Source organism: Malaclemys terrapin, chromosome 6 (assembly GCF_027887155.1).
Source record: "Malaclemys terrapin pileata isolate rMalTer1 chromosome 6, rMalTer1.hap1, whole genome shotgun sequence".
In the NCBI taxonomy this organism is placed as follows: domain Eukaryota; kingdom Metazoa; phylum Chordata; order Testudines; family Emydidae; genus Malaclemys; species Malaclemys terrapin.
In genome coordinates this window covers 128496148-128510647 of record NC_071510.1, presented here as the reverse complement: position 1 = coordinate 128510647, position 14500 = coordinate 128496148, and the positions used below count along the sequence as shown (strand labels likewise).

The following is a 14500-nucleotide window of genomic DNA, read 5'->3' as shown; positions in this document are numbered from 1 at the left end:
AGAGTCTAGCAAGCTCCCATGGGCAACTCTTTTAAAACTCTCGGATGCAAGTTATCTGGGTCTGCTGGCTTAAAATTGTCTAACTTTAGTAGCTGCTGTTTAACATCCTCCTGAGATACTAGTAGAATCGAAAGAATGTTATATGATCTGACTACATCATCTGATGATAATCAAAGTTTAGAACTCTCCAATCTCCTACTCAAGCATATAGGAACTTGTAGGTTTTATTACATGTATGTAAAGATCTAGCACACTGTAAACACATTCTTGAGTATTTGCCATTACTGCCACTTAGTTTGATTTCTGTTTTATTACTACCAAATCCTTGGAGCAAATAATTTGGATTAAAAATAATTCAATCTCCATCTTTTCTTTGGATCGCTTTGTATTCCATGTAGGTTCTTCTACTGAGCTCATCACTGTAGTGTGAGAATGCCTGGCACAGGCCTTGGATAAAATCATTAGCTGTATAAAGTTGTTCTTTTACTAAGTAAGGCCAAACTTAGAGTTCAGTGGAAGAACCCATGGAAATATCCACAATTATATGTAGGCTTTGCAGAATTCAATTTTTTTTTAATATAATTTTTACGGATATTGTCTCTTTTTAAGGACTTATTTAGATTTTTACAATTTAATATTCAGTTGTGGGAAATTAAGTACAGGTAAGACAATACTTATTTAATGACAGCAGATGTTGAGAATAAACAATGAAAGTTTTATAATTGTGAAAACAAAGTGTCAACCTCACATGTCAATATACAAAGTACACCTCTGCCCCGATATAACGTGACCCGATATAACATGAATTCAGATATAACGTGGTAAAGCAGCACTCTGGCGGGTCAAAGGAAGTTCGATATAACACGGTTTCACCTATAATGCAGTAAGATGTTTTGGCTCCCGAGGACAGCGTTATATCGGGGTAGAGGTGTAGATACCCTTAAATCAAACTGTATGTTCTCAAATGATGTTTTCCTTCCCTATCTGTAAATGTTGATCATTGATGGAAATATTTTTTCACTGGTTTGTATATGCACAGTGAAATCAACATTTACCAATAATAGTCTAATCTGTCCAAGCCTAATTATATGTAATGACAATAACAGTGATACTGTAAGAATCGACTTTTAAACTATAAACTGTACGCCCTCTAGTGGACATGGGTACCAAATGCATCAATTTATTTAGGTGAAATATAGGAGTGGACTGGCTCAAAGAAGAAGAAAGCATGGTAGATTAGATTTAAAAATTATCTTGTTTGTGGGGCAGTTTTGGCAGTGGTTGAGAAGCAGTTGAGTATAGTGTAGATTTTAAATCTAATAAAAAAGAACTGACACTGGCTAGTGGGGTGGGGGTAACTCAGTTTAGTGTGTTTCTAAATAAACAAAACACAATGGCGCTAACAAGATTCCTATCCTGTTATCGCCCTGATCACTGCTTGTATGTTGCATTCCTGTTGCTCTCTGACTCTTCTGTTTAGCCACACAATGAGTTCCTGCAGTCACAATACAAATATAATCCTAGATTTGTAGGCCACCAGGAAACATTTTGATTATCTGGTGAATCTCCTGCATAACACGAGCCAGAGAACTTCGCCCAGCAAACCCTGCATTGAGCCCAGTAACCTGTGCTTGAATTAGAGCATGTCTTTTTTAGAAGAATCCACCACAAAATGTGATAAATTGTTCCAATGGTTAATTACCCTTAAAGTTAAAAATAGGCACCGCGCTTCCAGTCTGAGTTTGTTTAGCATCCTTTTCTAACCATTACATCCTGAAATATTTTTAATAGCTTCAGAAATACTTGTGTATAAACTATTGCATTTTAAAATGCAGATTTTACTTTTCAGGTCACTAATGAAGGCGGAGTGAAGAGTGCTTCTTTAAAGGATTTATGTCCTGAGGACAAGAGACGCATTGCCAACTTAATTAAAGAACTTGCCAGGTGAGAAGAAGCTTCACCTGAAAATGCATTATGTTTAGGGAGAGTCATTCTTTGAGTTAATGCCAGACATCTTAGAACTTTATCTTTATTAAATAGACATAAGCATAAAGTGATTGCTCTTGCTGGAAGAGACTTGAGCAAGAGGAGACCCAGTAATGTTCCCTTATCCCCCTTGACCAAAAAAATGATAGGCGGCACTGAGCTATTAGGCCTTTATCCTGCAAATTGCAGGCACCTGTTCACACAGAGCTAGTTACAGGTTCATGGCCTTAGGGCATGGCTATACTTGCAGATGTAGAGTGCTTTGAGTTAAACCAGCCGTTGTAGCGCACAGTAGGGAAAGCGCTGTAGTCTGTCCACACTGACAGTGCACTGGCGTGGCCACATTAGCAGCTCTTGCAAGGGCCACAGAGAGCAGTGCATTGTGGTAGCTATCCCAGCATGCAAGTGGCTGCAACATGCTTTTCAAATGGGGTGGAGTGTGACGGAGTATGTTGTGTGTATGTGTGGGGGAGAGAGTGGTTTTTTGGGGGGCTGAGAACATGTCAGCATGCTATCTTGTAAGTTCAGACAGCAGCAGACCCTCCCCCTCTCCCCCACCTCTCTCTCTCTCACAGTATTCCACAGTAATGGTTGCTTTGTCTCAGAGCAGATAAGCATGCCAGCTGTCAGAAACGGAGCTTTCAAAGGGCATATCCGCATTCCTACAGCGATTCAAAACAATGACAAGAGTGGCCACTTGACTTAAGGGGATTATGGGACGTTTCTGGAGGCTGATCAGAGTGCAGTAATGCAACACCTCGTTCACAGTGACGCTGGGGCACTCCAGCGGGGGTGCATCAAATGTTATTCCACTCGCTGAGGTGGAGTACCAGGAGCGTTCTAGCCACGGAGTCAGAGCGCTCTACGTGCCTTGTCAGTGTGGACGGGTCATGAGCTAGTGCGCCTGGTGCTCCTTTAATGCACTGTAACTCGCAAGTGTAGCCAAGCCCTTAGTTGCAACAAGGGCTCTTTCCTCTTGTGTGTAAAAGAAAATATTAGATTCTTTCAGTTATTTCCTTTGTCTTCTGAAATCACAGACTTTGCTGGTATGAAACTTTGCAGTGCTCATCTGCCAGTGGAGCAAGTTTTAAGAGAACTACCATTTAGAGGTAAAAAGCAACAGAGAGTCCTGTGGCACCTTTAAGATTAACTAATCTGTTAGTCTTAAAGGTGCCACAGGACTCTCTGTTGCTTTTTACAGATCCAGACTAACACGGCTACCCCTCTGACATTTAGAGGTAGGGGCATAAGCTTTCATGGGTAAAAAAAATCCCACTTTTTCAGATGCATGGAGTGAAAATTACAGATGCAGGCATAAATATACTGACACATGAAGAGAAAGGAGTTACCTTATAAGTGGAGAACCAGTGTTGACAACGTCAGTTCAGTCAGGGTGGATGTGGTCCACTCTCAATAATTGAGGAGGAGGTGTCAATACCAAGAGAGGGAAAATTGGTTTTGTAATGAGCCAGCTACTCCCAGTCCCCATTCAAGTCCAAATTAAAGGCTTGTTAAATTAAAGGTGTAAAGTTTGCAAATGAATTGTAGCTTTGCAGTTTCTCTTTGGAGTCTGTTTCTGAAGTTTTCTCATTGCAGGATGGCTACTTTTAAATCTGTTCTAGAATCTCCAGAGAGATTGAAGTGTTCTCCTACTGGCTTTTGTATGTTACCATTCCTGATGTCTCATTTGTGTCCATTTATTCTTTTACATAGAGACTGCCTGGTTTGGCCAATGTACATGGCAGAGGGGCATTGCTGGCACATGATGGCATATATCACATTGGTAGATGTGCAGGTGAATGAGCCCCTGATGGTGTGGCTCATGTGGTTGGGTCCTCTGATGGTGTCGCTAGAGAAGATATGGGGATGGAGAAGGCAATGGGATTTGTTACATGTATTCGGTCCTGGGTTAGTGTTTCTGTGGTGTAGTGTGTAGTTGCTGGTGAGTATTTGCTTCAGGTTGGGGGGGCTGTCTGTAAGCGAGGACTGGCCTGTCTCCCAAGGTCTGTGAGAGCGAGGGATTGTTTTCCAGGATAGGTTGTAGATTGTTGATGATGTGCTGGAGAGGTTTTAGCTGGGGGCTGTATGTAATGTCCAGTGGTGTTCTGTTACTTTCTTTGTTGGGCCTGTCCTGTAGTAGGTGACTTCTGGGTACCTGTCTCGCTCTGTCAATCTGTTTCTTCACTTCCCCAGGTGGGTACTGTAGTTTTAAGAACTTGATAAAGATCTTGTAGGTGTGTGTCTCTGTCTGAGGGATTGGAGCAAATGCGGTTGTATCTTAGGGCTTGGCTGTAGACAATGGATCGTGTGATGTGTCCTGGATGGAAGCTGGGGGCATGTAGGTAAGTATAGTAGTCAGTAGGTTTCCGGTATAGGGTGGTGTTTATGTGACCCTCACTGTACAGTGCAAATAAGCAATCTGTCCCCTCTTACATGTTTTAACCCCCTCTCCCCTGTGATTGAAAAAGATTTGAGTCTCCTCACCACACAAAGATGAAAAATGAAATGAAAGAACTGAGTGAGTCACCCTGTTTTAGTTTCCATTTAAAAGGAAGGAAAAAACATTTTGTAATGTTACGTTACGCTGAAATTTAGTATGTACCTTGTTTCTTCCATGTATTAAAGGCAATTGGTGATGATCACCAGCATTGCATACTTATAATCTTTAAAAAGTTGTATTGAGTACCTGCTTGTTTGCTCTTGATGGCAAAACAAAACAAAAAAATCAGATTTTTTTGCTGTGTAAGCTCTCTGGGGCAGGGTCCATGTGTTTGTACTGCCCCAGACACCATTGCACCTTAATCCCGATTTGAGCTTCAAGCTGCTACCATAACATAAATATTAAAGAATAATACTGAGACGATCATACTCCCTTTACTTGATGTTGAGCATCCACGTGTGCTCAGTGGAGAGGTCTGTTGCTAGTGAATCCCAGGCACTTGACTTTCCCTAGGAAGCTTATTTTTCTGTCAGATGGAAATATCGATAGTTAATTTAGGAAAAATAAAACTTTATAATGCTAACAGTCAGGTTCTAAATAAACAATTTAAAAAATCTGCAGATTTTATCCCCTCGACTAACACTTCAGGTTAAAACACATACTGTGTGGGTCTCTAAATGTGCATAAGTTACCTGACTGTTTGAACAAGTGCACCATTTTTTACACTCTTCATTATAGGGCATGCATTCTTTTGGAAATCCAAATTACACTGTCAAAGACTTCATAATACAATAGAAGTCACACTCTTTTCAATTTAAAAAACAAAAGAAAACCCCACTTTGAAAGTTTATCCTGGAATCTGCTCCGTACCTAATTGTATGTTTCAGTTGTGTGTTCTCACTGAGCTTCTGGCATTTTTTCATAGTATTCTATTTTTTTTCTCAAAGAAAAGAACACTTTGTAAAATTTCTTGCATTCTTCGCGATGAAAAATGGTGTTCAAAATATGAAATCATATTTTTGCCTAAACATTTGTATATGTCCCTACAAATGATAAAAATACTTCTTCAGCCGTTTTTAACCATCGATTTCAAAATGCTTTGCAATAGTGAGCAAGCATCATTAGCCTTATTTTCTCAGATAGAGAAACTGAGGCATAGAGATGAAGTGATGTCACCCAGTAAATCACTGATGCAGCTAGGAATGTTGTCTCTTGGTTTATTCTCATCACCCACTGGAATACTTTCTTCCTAACAACTTGTTACAGATTTTTGCTATACAGTCTTTTAGTAAACTTCCAACTCTTTATTTTTAACTACTCCATGTGTTAGAACGTCTAGTTAAGGCTCTAATGAAGACTAGATTGCACTGAAGCCTGCTTACAAATGGTCAAATGTTGTAGCTATTCTAGATGCTGGCCCCAGTGTTTGATGTATAGGTGTATAATCTAATAATGAAAAAATCCTCTATTACATTGTTACTCAAAATACACTGCTCCCAACTGAATTCCAATGCACTAACTCATTTAAACACGGGATTCTTTTCAAGTCTCAGATGCTTTGATTTTTCCCTGAGGATAGATTGATATTTCTGCCTGACATTTCTCTGAAGAAAAATAGAAAGTGCAGCAACATTAATTTTGAAAGGTAAAATTAGTGGAACACTATTATTTTATATTTAGTTCTCTTTTATTGTTAAACCTAATCATATTTTTATTGGATGTAATTAAAAGTCCTTTGCAAGAGTGATAGGAAAGTTAAACTCTAACGCCTCTCATCTCATTCGCTTTTTTAAAAACCTCTCCATAATTTGATATTTGATAGTAGCAAAAGAACCAGCAAAATACTGAAAAATTTTCAGATAGAATTTGCAGTAAACAATAATAATACTTAATAATAATAATAAAATAAAAACCTCATTTGGCCAGAGAGAACTTCAGAGGTCCTGATTGTGCCACACTGTATGCATGGAAATGTCATGGTAGCTGAGAATAATTCCTGCATGTTTATCACAGGATCATGGATGGAAATTGTTTGGTCAATAACTGCCCATCTCAGGACAAACTGAAGGAAGGGATAAAATCCTGGCCATACTGAAGTCAGTGGCAGAACTTCCATTGATGCAAGTGTTCAGAATTTCACCCAAGATTTGCTGTAATAGCTCAAGTTATTGACCCATCTCACTGGGTATCTTGACTTTTCTGCAATGGTTTATGACTGGTGGAGCAACTGGAGATTGTCTTCATCTCTTTACCCTTGCAATTTTGTATGTGGGAAAGTGTGCGTGTGTGTTACTCCTGAGGGCATTCTGTGCCAAAAAATTAAAAACTCTGCACACAATATTTTAAAAATCTGCAAAATTCTGCAAATTTTATTTCTCAAATAAATGTGGATGCTCCAGCGTGGCATTGGGGAGCACAGGCCACTGGCTGCACAGAGGTGGGAGATCACTGTGCAGCTCCCCCCGGGCACGGACTCAGCAGTGAGACTGGACCCAACCCTGACACAGCGCAAGAACTAGGCCTACTTCAGAAACAGGTGCACCCGGTATGGGCATGCAGGCTCAGCAAGGCAGGATCCAAGTGTGGAGGGGCTTAGTGTGGGGGAATTCAGGTGTGAGTTGAGAGGGTTCTGTGTGGGACAATCTGGGTGCGGGCAGCTCAGGGAGGGATCCTGGGGGAATCTGGATACACAGGGGATTGTTGGGGGGGTTCTGGCTGCAATGGGGCTCTGCAGGGGGGTCGAGGTGAGAGGAGTTGTCTGGGTGTGGGGGGCTCAGTGGGGTGGGGATCCAGGTGCAGCTAGTTGGGTCTCGGTACGGTGGGGTTCCTGGGGCGGGTGGCTCATCGGGGTGGTGCAGGGGGAATGGGGTTTGTCATGGGGTTCTGAGTGTGAATGAGAGGGTGAGTCTCAGTGGGAGGGTCTAGTATGAGGGGATCTGGATGCACGGAGGTTGGGCAGATGGGGGAGCAGCTCCCTGTACAGTGATCTCTTCCCCTGCAGCTGAGTTATGGGTGCAGGAAGCATGGGGGAGGGGAGTTTGCAGAGCTTCCTACAGCTGGGGGAGAAATCTGGGGGTGGGTCTGACCTGGCCCCGGATGCCGTGCACAGGAAGAGGAAGTCCCGTTCTCCCCAGTCCAGCCAGGACTAGCAGCTGAGCCCAGTACAGGATAGGAGCCACTAGCGGGGTCTTCCCCAGTCCCGCCCCCTGCCACACAGCGATTTATCTCTCTGCCGACTGCCCTGGGCACCCAAAACATACTGCTGGTGAGGGTCATATGACTCCTCTTGTGGCTTCCTTTTGCTTCCCCATCAGAAAGTCATTTTTCTGCGGGGAAGCAAAGAAATATGTAGGGGACATAAATTCTGCATATGTGCAGTGGTGTAGATTTCCTGTAGGAGTAGTGTGTGTGTATTCCTTCCAGACTCTGCTGAAGATTAGCTAATATACTGAAACATGGAAGAGGATTATTTTTACCTTAGTTTGACTAAGTTCTAATGTTGTTAGCTATAATATTATCCTATCCTTTGGAAAAATTCCAGCTACAGTATTTGCTTCCGACCTGTGCTGCAGGGAATTTCAAGGGTTGACCACACACTCGCAATTAGGGACTTGATGAAATTGAATTTTAAGACCGGGTTGAAAGAAGGAACTCAGTCAGATCCCTTCTAATCTTCTTTTTGAAGCTAAATAATTATAGTTTTTGCACTCTTCTGTCACTTGTAAATCCTAGCCATCTCTTTGTCTTTTTCTGAACCTATCCAAACTTTTTTACATCTTAAGGTGAAGGGACATGAACTGGACTGGGTGTTCCAAATGAAACTGGTCTGTTGTCGGCTATGTCACATCTTCTGTACTTTCTGTGCCTTTTAAATACATCCAATGCCCTCTTCACGGTAACTAGAGAATCTGGATGGACTCATCACTCTGCTGTCCATAGTGACTGATGCTAGACATTCAAAAGGTTTTGCAGGCACCGTGTGGCTTTTTTTTCATGTTCCAGCTAGGGCTCTGCTCATTGTTGATTCCTTGAGGAATTTCGGAGCTGGGGTTAGTCATAGCTAAGTTACCAGAGTGCTTTGTGTACTGAGCAGTGCAAGTGTGCTATGATCATTGGGCTGGCTGTTCAGAGGTTCCTGTGTACTCAGGCAGGAGTTCTGGCTTACTGATGCAAGTGGCACGACTATACCAGCAGGAACAAGTTAAACCATTACTCTCCACACAGGACCTATTAGCCAGGGAAGATGTTCCTTGACCTCACACTGATGCAGGCTTTCCTGCATGCAGGCTTCCCAGAGCAGTGATGGGGAGGGAGCAACACACAGGAGCCAGACCCTCTCACCCCTTGACAGGGTCACAGCTGCTCTGGATCCTTCTAGAGGAAGGAGTTGGGGATCTCACGGGCATCAGCCAGCTGTCTGTCCGACACTGCCTCTGGGACTTCCTGAGGAGCGTGGCGGGAGTGGCCACACAAGAGACTTGACCAAAACATGTTTTTGCAACTAATATAAGACTCTTCAGAGCCCACTCTCCTTCAATGTCTGGCATAGTGGATGGGGGTTGTATCCTTTGAGGACTCCCAGGATGGACAGCTTCCATGAATAGGGAGCATCCTCACTAGGAATATGATGCGTTTGACGCCAAGCGGTAGTTCACAGCTGTGGTAGCAAGATTTGCTGATTCCTGTCTTTACACTCACCCCCCAAATTCTTCTTCCCTGCCCTCACAGTTTGTGTGGAGCCAAGGAATTCAGTTTTATTTTGGGTGAGTAGAAGTATCAAATAAGATGCATATACCATGCAGACTCATTCATTAGCCGTCCTACTCCTCACAGCACTGGGAGGACAAGTACCTGATCTTTCTGTTTGTCTTCTCTCAGTTGACAGAGGGCACCCCTAGAAAATCGAGCCCCTCACTCTTTATTAAACCTTCAGTTAAAGGCAGAGCACTGGTATAGTGCCCCCAGACACAAGTGTCCAGAGGCAGTTTGGCCATCTCAAAATGAGATTGAAGTGTCTGCATCCAAATGGAGGTACGTTACTATACACACCTGAAAAGGGTGACAGAAGATTTCTGTATGTGCATAGCATTGTCACAGAATGTAGAATGCCCTTGCCTGACTCGGCAGATACTGTATAATGGAATTCATGTCCCCAATCAATGAACGTGAAGGAGCTCAGAATGGAGAGTTTGCTGTGCCTATGGGCTAAGGAACAGCCTGAGGATGAAATCCTCCTCCTGTTGCATCTTTATTAAGGGATATGAGGATTCCTATCTGGGGAAACAGGGTAGCCGAGTCTGAGATATTCATCTGTTTTCTCTGTGTGGTTCACCAAGCATGTGGATTGGGTTGTTGGGCATGGATATCTTGGCTTTAAAACCAGAGATGCTATATGGCAGGGGTCGGCAACCTTTCAGAAGTGGTGTGCCGAGTCTTCATTTATTCACTCTAATGTAAGGTTTTGCGTGCCAGTAATACATTTCAATGTTTTTAGAAGGTCTCTTTCTATAAGTCTATAATATATAACTAAACTATTGTTGTTTGTAAAGTAAATAAGGTTTTTAAAATGTTTAAGAAGCTTCATTTAAAATTAATTAAAATGCAGAGCCCCCCGAACCGGTGGCCAGGACCCAGACAGTGTGAGTGCCACTGAAAACGAACTTGCGTGCCACCTTTAGCATGCGTGCCATAGGTTGCCTACCCCTGCTATATGTGGTAGAGAGAAAGAGAGCCTGAAGCACTGGGCTTGGTGCAAGACCTGTGACTGTGAACCAAAGTCAGGCAATGTATTAAAGCAGATGCTTACAAGTTTACTGTCGGGTACATGAACTTAGCAAAGGTACTGCTAGTATTGCTAAAATACAGGCACTCCTAAGAAGTACTAGGCACTGGGTAAGTATGTGAACACATTCCAAAAGGTACCTCCTGACCTAGCACAAGATAAGAGGGTTTGACAGAAGTGATGAATAGACACGGCTTAAATTCTCATAGATTGTTTCCTGGAGGGCTCCTCAACCCCACCAACATGCTATAAAAACTCCAGGGCCTAGCTGGTACTGGATGACTGAGGACTCAGTCATTCAGAACCAGCTTCTGGCAGTCAAAGGTTTAGGGTCCCCTTCATTCTGCAAGACCCTTAGTAGAAAATATGCAGGACCGTATGTAGTTGGTAACGTTACCAAGTCTGAGCTACATTTAACAGGTATCTTGAGCAAAGGTTTTTTGAATCCTGTGCCCAGGGGTTTGAATGTAAATTGCACAAGAAGATAGATTGCAGTTGTAGCAGTAAGCCTTGACATTGTTTTATTGGTTTATTGTCTTTGTTCTCAGCCAGTAATAATGCATTTTCTCGTATGAACAATGGTAACAGAGTCCAGAAGCTATGTATATTAGGAGGTGGGATGATAGAAGTGTTGTTGCCCTTTGCAGGTTCAGCTGTCTTTCTGACCCCAGTAAGAAGAAAAGACTGGTGAAAATCCTATTTCAAAACACTACAAACTGAATAAAGTTTTTTTTAGTTTGGCAGCGAAGTCCTTCCTAATACCAATAAAAACCATTTGTTATTTCCAAGGGAAGGCAGTACAATAAGTAAATAATAATCTCATTGAGCCTTGTACAGGATGTGACATAAATCCAGCATAATCTGACAGAGCACTTGTATTCCTTTTCCTTGACTTCCTTTTGCTACCTCTTGTGAGTAATAATGTCTTCTGTATCTAATGTGCTCTTTATGGACTGTCTTGCTTTGTGGTCCATAAGCATATACTGACACGTATCTTGTGACATCGCTTACTGCTCTGTCATTTAATGCACAAGATACGTGGCAACGTGTATCAAAGAGCACGACTGAACTGCCTGTGCATTGTGCTGTGTGTTAAATACAAAGTGCAGTGCAGCACGTGAACACGATGCAGACAATACAAATAAAAAAAGCACAGAATGTAGAGATGGGCAAAACCCATTAGATTTGGTTCCTATCCCCTTTGGCCTATACAGAACCATTCCCTACAGTGCATTTTCTAATGCTTTGTCCAGTTTGAATACTTCTGTTGTAAATTAGTGTGGCCCTGTGCTCACATCAGTTGGTCCAACCTTTTTTTGGTGTAGCATCACCCTGGCAATTAGCAGATGATCATCGTCCTTTATGTCCCCCCATTGCAAGTGCTGTCACCTTTTTTCTCTTCTGTTCCTTTTTTCATCACCTTTTCTGCTCCCCTCCCCCCCCATTTGTGTGTATAGTTGCTTTCTTTTCTATTGTTTGTTCTCTTCTCCTCCCTTGCTTTGTGGTTCCTCCTCCCTGTTTCTTACTTGCCAGAAAGCTACATGCTCCTTGGAGTGCAGGTATCTACTGCTGGCTGTATGGAGCTAGGCCATGTGTGGTACTGCAGCTGAAATGAGTGCTGTAGGTTCAGAAAGAAGAAGCTAATACTGGTGAGCTGCAAAAGCCTGAGCCTAAAGTGATGTTTGCTGCTCCTGTAGCTAGTTGCATTAGAGCTCTCTGTGGGAGCAGGGTTGGATGACAGACATATGTTGACTTATTCACAGCCATAGGAACAAATATTAATGGGACCTGGGGGTGGATTCAGGGTCATGTAGCTTTCTCCACATTCATTGCATTCCTCCTCTGGTGTGTGCATCCCCCACGTGAACCAGCCTTGTGGTGGAACTAGATTGGTGAACACCATCACTGTGTAGAATTGTGTAGGACAAGAAAATGGGCATAGGCCCTTTGTTGCTGGAATGGTTTGACACCACAGTCATCTCTTGCTATGTATGATATAAAAAACTGCACTTAATGGTTAGCTCTGGAGCCTCAGATTGCCCCACTGTAAAGGTGGTGTACGTACATGGTCAAATCATCCCCTTATACTTTTATTTTCTGGCCTTGGGTTTGGAGAGCAGGGATTTGAGCTTTAGCATCAGCCTTGTCAGTAGCTACTTTTCATTCTGTACAATCTTTGTTTGAGCTATAGTTAAGATGGGGGGTTGGAGCCTGGCAGGTGTCTCCTGGCCCTGGCATTCTGCCTCACTCCCACTCTGGATTTTCCTGTATTGGAGAATGCTGACCCAATCAACATTTTTGTGGCTGCTCCCTGAAATGTTGAAATACCTTCACGCCCCATATTGGTGACTTAGGGTGCTACATGGATGACAGAGCCTGTTCCTGATTTCCCTGAAGATCTTGGGACATCCGTGAGTCTGGCAACCTATGTCCCAAGGAACAGGCCCTCCTTCTTGCCCCAAAACCACCACCTCCAAGTAAAGTAAGCTGAAATGTGGTCAGTTTCTTGGCCTTTCTACACATTATGATTCGATCCCGTTATCTTCCTCATGGCAGCTGTGGGTCGGAACATTGGTAAAACACTTTGAGATCCTTCATCGAAAGGAACAACAGAAGTGAAGAGCATTATTTATGTTGTTTATCCATCTAAAGCAAATAGCATTTTTGGAGAGCTTTTACAGAGCCAAGGGTTCCAAGCCACATTTTTAGCATCAGTAGTTGTTTGGGGATAGTCTGTGGGTAATAATCTTCAACCTACATGATGCCAGAATAATTTGGGTGTTTTCCCCTTCTCTTTGGAGTTCGCTTTGAAATGAAAAATAAAGTATCATTGCAAACCTTGCTTATGTTGTCATGTTTTAATTGCTGTCCAGTTATTTATACCAAGCAACAACATACAAGGCCTCAGAGCCAAGACAAAAGCAATTGCTCATGTATTAATACCTAAGCATTTGGCAGAAGAAAATCTGGTGTCTATAAAACTTTTTATTTGGTGAAAAGATGTGCAAACAAACAATGTTTTGCTTGTAAGATTGGAAATGGAAATATGTTCTTAAACTCTTTCTGTCTTGGGCCCTGATCCTACCACTGGATCTGTATGGGTAGGCTCTTTACTCTTGGATGCACCTCAGTATGGCTTCATTACGGCCACAAGGGTCAGTCTGCACAGATCTAATTGCACAAAGCTTTGGGTCCTTGCTTGGTAGTTTACATGCAGCCCTCTTCCCCGCCCCTCCATGAGACTAACCTACTTGAAAAGTTTTCTTGTATAAAGTCACATGTATATTTCACTTCAAAGTTGGGGGAAATTGCCCGATGGAGGCCTAAATTTACGGGTTACGGGCGGAGGAGGTGGATTGGTGACGGATAAAGTTTCCCTGGAAAGATTGGAAATTAGGCACTGTGGTCGTGGTCATGTATTTTATTTCGCTCTGACAGGGCCATTGGTCTCTCTCTAATTGTTTCAGGGTAAGTGAGGAAAAGGAAGAGACAGAGGAGCGACTGAGAGCAGAACAGGAGTCATTTGAGAAGAAGATCAGACAACTAGAGGAGCAGAATGAACTTATCATCAAGGAAAGGGAAGATATCCTTTAAAAAAAAAAAAACACACAATGTGTGGTGGGATTCACTGTCTGAAATAACAAGTGAACTGCAGAGAAATAATTGTTCTAATTTATAGCAGGGAATAAATCTGCATGTGCTGCCATTCAAAAGCAATCAGAGATGACTTGTCAGCATGTGCTGCTGGTTCGTTTGAGCTTGAAACTGCCATCCAGCTGTTCCTGTGATGTTATTTTGCTATGAAATAGATATTTGTCAACTACAAACAACAATAAGGAGTTTATACATTAAAATATGGTTATAGTTTTTTTTCACTTAATCCTGTTAGAGGGTTATAATTGAGGGCTAAAGCTCCTTTCATATGACTTTCCACTACTTTCAGTGTCCAGAGACAGAATTTACACTGAAGGCATTAAAATAAAATAAACCTTAAGATCAGGGGTTTGGCCAGCTCATACTGGCAGAGGTTCACAAAGCAGTATTAATGGAAACGAACATTTTAAAAAAAGAGTAATGGATCCAAATTATGCAGTTTAGACCTATATTAAAAATTGAAAAACCCATTTGGGTCCCAATGCTGGACTGTGATGTCCACAGATCCGGGCACTGGGGTCTGCCTGCATGGATCAGATTGCAGGATCAGGGCCTTGGTTTATAACTAGATTGAGCATACAGGGGACCTCTGAAATATGTTGGAGCCTTGGCCTGTCTTGTATTCCATCGCCCAAATC

The 14500-nt window shown here is 42.4% G+C and overlaps 1 protein-coding gene across 3 annotated transcripts in view; it reads left to right on the top strand.

The window, feature by feature from the left end:
* KIAA1328 (KIAA1328 ortholog) overlaps nt 1–14500 on the top strand; it is a 252969-nt gene that overhangs the window by 9631 nt on the left and 228838 nt on the right. For all 3 annotated transcript variants that reach the window (XM_054032608.1, XM_054032606.1, XM_054032605.1), the window contains exons 4-5: nt 1850–1944; nt 13676–13791. In XM_054032608.1, the coding sequence (XP_053888583.1) occupies nt 1850–1944; nt 13676–13791 (211 nt within the window). The remainder of the gene's footprint in view (nt 1–1849; nt 1945–13675; nt 13792–14500) is intronic.